The following is a 3,955-nucleotide window of genomic DNA, read 5'->3' on the forward strand; positions in this document are numbered from 1 at the left end:
GAGCGTTAATAACGAGGTTAGGGGTAGTAAGTAAAGCGTTATTAACCTACTACCCTTAAATAGATAGTTAAACAAAGCGGTTTAACTAGATCGTAGAATAATACTTATAGAATTATATTAATTTTAAGCAAGACGATTAGGTTAAACTATTACCTACGGTATAACTAGCGTACAATATATTGCTAACGGAGACTACGAAAGTTATACCCTTCTTCGCGAATTTCGGCTACGAGGCAAACCTACGGCAGGGACCTACGGTTAAGGTGCCTAGGGCCGGGGTTAAGGTAGATAAGATACATATACTCTACGGTAAGTTTAAGCAAGAATTGGAGTTTATAAGGGAAAGGATACGGAAATACTATAATATTAAAAGGCTCGAGGGACCTCGCTTTAAGGGGGGAAATATAGTATTCCTTTCTACACGTAATTTACGTACTAAAAGACCTAGTAAGAAGCTGGACCATAGGCGAGTAGGCCCGTTTAAGGTAAAAAGGAAGATATCGGCGGACGATAAAAAGCTGGCCTTGGCTTATAGCCGGATAGCTATAAGACAGAGCCAGGAGAACCTCGGCAGGATTCGAACCTGCGCCTCCGGCAGAGTAGTCGGCGTACTATACGCTACACCACGAGGTTGGAAGGTGTGAGGAGGACTAAATATAAGTAGCGCCACGCGCCTTAACTACCCTGGGAAGGGGAAGGTGTGCTACCGGCGGCGTCCTATATAGACAGGAAAAAAGGACCGGCCACACTAGGATCAAAGGATAGGTCGTTGGGCAGGGACTGGCCAGACTAGTCTAGCATATTAGAGGTCCAGTCGAGAGGAGAGGATAAGGGAGGATTAGTAGTGGAAGAAGTCTACGCTTCTTTCCGCTTTAGATCCTTAATTACCCGCTCCTCGCGGGCGGCGAGGTAACGGAATTTAGTAACTAGGGCACGGCGCTGGGTTTCTACCCGTAAGAGTTTCGAAGTGGCCTATAGTATAGCCGTATAAGCCTATTACTCTTCGGCGTTTAGTTTCTTTTTCTAGCAACGTAGGGAGGTTATTAAGGCAGGAGTAAGACCTAGGATATTATAGTCGGAGCGACCGAAACGTATATAGTAATTGTATTTAGAGGAGCGTTCGAAAACGTAGTAATCGGGGATATTAAAGGCCTCGTAGAAAGAGTAAGGAAGTATTTCGTTACCGAAGATATAGGTAGCGGCTATAAGATTTTAACGACGAAGGGTATTAGAAGGACCTTTCGGCGTAGACTTCTTAACGCGGTTAAATATTACGTAAGGTGGGTAATAAAGGAAGAAAACTTACTTAGAGTTATTAATGGGAGAGATTAACGAGTTAGGCTACTGGGGTATTAGCTTAAGAGGGGGAGCATCGTATTATAACCCTAATATAGGACGGGTTGTGGGGCTACGGAAATAGGGGCCAATCGGAGGAACGTACGAAAATAGCCAATTATAGTAAGGGACGACTGATTAGTGTGCTAAAGGCACTAAGCAGACGGAGCGGAGTGCTTAGTCTGATTAGGGTACTGAGCAAACTAAGTAGTCGTAATTAATATACTAAGGGTACTGAATAAGAAGTAAATATAGCTTAGCACCAGGTCTATATATACGGAGGAACTAGCTGGTATAGATAGGCAGTTCCGCAGTATGTAATTCAAGTTGTAGTTATAGTATTTGTGATTATATTGAGATATCTTGTCGTATACTGTTTAGCTGTACCGAATTAGGATTATTTAGAAGCAGCCTTTAACCGGTATCCCTTTCAGAGGTTCTGGATAGGGGTTCGTTATAATTTACCGGATTAATAATTTAATTATTATAAATAATTATAATATGTTAAGTAAATAATAAATTATATTTAATATATTAATTAATAAAGTAATATTATACGGCTAAAATAGTAAAGGGTAAGATAGTTTAGCTAAGGGTATTAATTTTTTAAATTACCGTTATTTATTTATAATTATTCAACTAAATTAATTTTACTTTATTAAAGCCGTCCGAAGTTATAGTTATTATATTTACGAAAATAATATTTATTATAAACCTAATCTCGTTAAAATTATAAATATTATTATTTATAATACCGTATTTAGCTTTAATATTCCGTACGAGTATAAATTATTCGGTAAAAATCTTCGGATTTTTATATTTAGCCCTCTAGTAATCGTATTTATACGTAAAACGTATATAGAATTATAATTAACGTTTAACGAAGTTATAGGCTTAGCGTTTACTAATAGGAGGCGCGTCGTATATATATAATAATTAATTAACTATTTCTTCCACGCTACTTAATCTAAATAAGAATACGCGTGTAAATAATTTAAGAATGTACTAAGCTATCGTCTTCTCTTTTAGATCCGTTAAATTACGTAAGTTAGTTAAAATATTACGTCGTATAGGCTTACTAGCGTGCCGGCGATGGAGGGTAGTATAAGGCATAGAATAAAGCCTTACTATAACTTTGAGGCTTAGCTTAGGGTTATTTTTAAGGGCTTTAAGTGCAAGAATAACTTTTGCTTCAACTAGAATCGAAGACATCTTGGTATGGTGGAGGAAATCGATATTGCAGGTAGAGAGCTATATCGCGTACGAAATCGATCCACTCGCTTGTCCGATCCGCTCGCTTATCAAATACGTTAGATGTTTTGATGGTCTCAAATCCCCTTTTCTTTTACATACCAACCCACAACCCCTCTAGTGTGTCAGGTCTTCTTCCAAACACTAATATGGAAACTCGGCCCCCCACAAGCCTCAAACACATTTTTTTGACCAGGACATTGAGCGTTGCAGCCCCAATCCGGCGCCCTCTTGAGTTTGTCGGCCGTTGACCCACAGAAGCACCGCCTTCCATTCGTAGTACCAAAGTATTGATAGATCCTATCTGTGCACTTATCTGCACAGATCTGGTTCGTCAGGTTTTCTTTGTCGTACTGGACATAGTCCGAGAGGACGCGATCAGAGTTGTCGTAATAGCAACCAAAGTAGGACCAGCCGGGGACGCTAACTTGAATCGTTTCGGTTAGACTTGCGGAGATGGGCAGAGGTGGTTGCTGTTGTTCTTGTGGGTGGGATGTGCTCGTGTTGACTTGGGTATTAATGACCGATGGAAGCGTTCTTTCTAACTGAATTACTTTGTGCCCCAGCAGCCCGGCTACTACAACCAAGCAGGCTGTGACGAAGGCGAGGGAGAATGTCAAGATGGCGATAGGGAGGTCAAGACCGAGGACTTGTCTTTTCTTCTGAACTGTCGAGTGTGGCCGCGGTGGTAAGCTGCCGTCGTGGCGGTAAACAACGCCTTCGTCATCTTCGAGGTAATGTTTTTGATCTGGTTTCGCCCGCCATGGGTGCTGACCCGCACCCATGGAGCTTTGGTGATGGCAGCTATAAACCTCTGGGAGGGCATTCCCGTGGTTCTTTTCTCGGTTTGGAATTGGGAGATTTGATTCGAACTTGTAGTTATGTTAACTCGGAGCTGGGATTTCACAGCGAATGGGGAAAAAGGGCCGAGACTTACATCGTTCATGTTTACTGTTGATTCTCCTGGGAGGCAGGTCTGGAGCTGGGAAGAAGCGAGCGGTAGAAAAAGGTAGGACAAGCTTTGTTAAAAAGCCAGGTCTTCATTCTGAGATGCCTCACTCATACATGGATATCAAGACACTAGTCCCGATCAGCAACCCAGCCCCTGAGCTGACATTGATGCTAGCCCCCAACTCACCAAATCATCACACTCCTTCGGAATTATATTTAGTTAGCCTCGCATTCCTGATCCTTCCGCTCTATCAGATCGCAGGGCGGAGCGCAAGCCTCAACTCTTCAACCTTTCCCAATGGAATTATTTCGCTATCTTGATTGGATTGTCCAACGCAGCGAGAATGTGCTGCGCCATCACCAGACGCCAGTTCATGTGATCGAGGCCTGGATGAGATTCCTGACAATGGCTCCATCC

At 42.1% G+C, this 3,955-nt stretch overlaps 1 protein-coding gene and 1 non-coding gene across 2 annotated transcripts; one reads left to right on the plus strand and one right to left on the minus strand.

The window, feature by feature from the left end:
• Positions 1-562: 562 nt before the first annotated feature.
• QC761_0112330 lies at positions 563-633 on the plus strand. The gene has a single exon. It is a non-coding gene; the product is annotated as a tRNA-OTHER (tRNA).
• Positions 634-2,711: 2,078 nt separating this feature from the next.
• On the minus strand, positions 2,712-3,532 carry QC761_701470 (uncharacterized protein; the record flags this gene model as incomplete). The annotated part of the gene is made up of 2 exons (XM_062881735.1): positions 2,712-3,422; positions 3,524-3,532. The coding sequence occupies 2 exons, from the start codon at positions 3,530-3,532 to the stop codon at positions 2,712-2,714; spliced, it is 720 nt and encodes a 239-aa protein (XP_062728806.1).
• Between the last annotated feature and the right edge of the window lie 423 nt (positions 3,533-3,955).

Source organism: Podospora bellae-mahoneyi, chromosome 7, assembly GCF_035222275.1.
Source record: "Podospora bellae-mahoneyi strain CBS 112042 chromosome 7, whole genome shotgun sequence".
NCBI classification, from domain to species: Eukaryota; Fungi; Ascomycota; class Sordariomycetes; order Sordariales; family Podosporaceae; genus Podospora; species Podospora bellae-mahoneyi.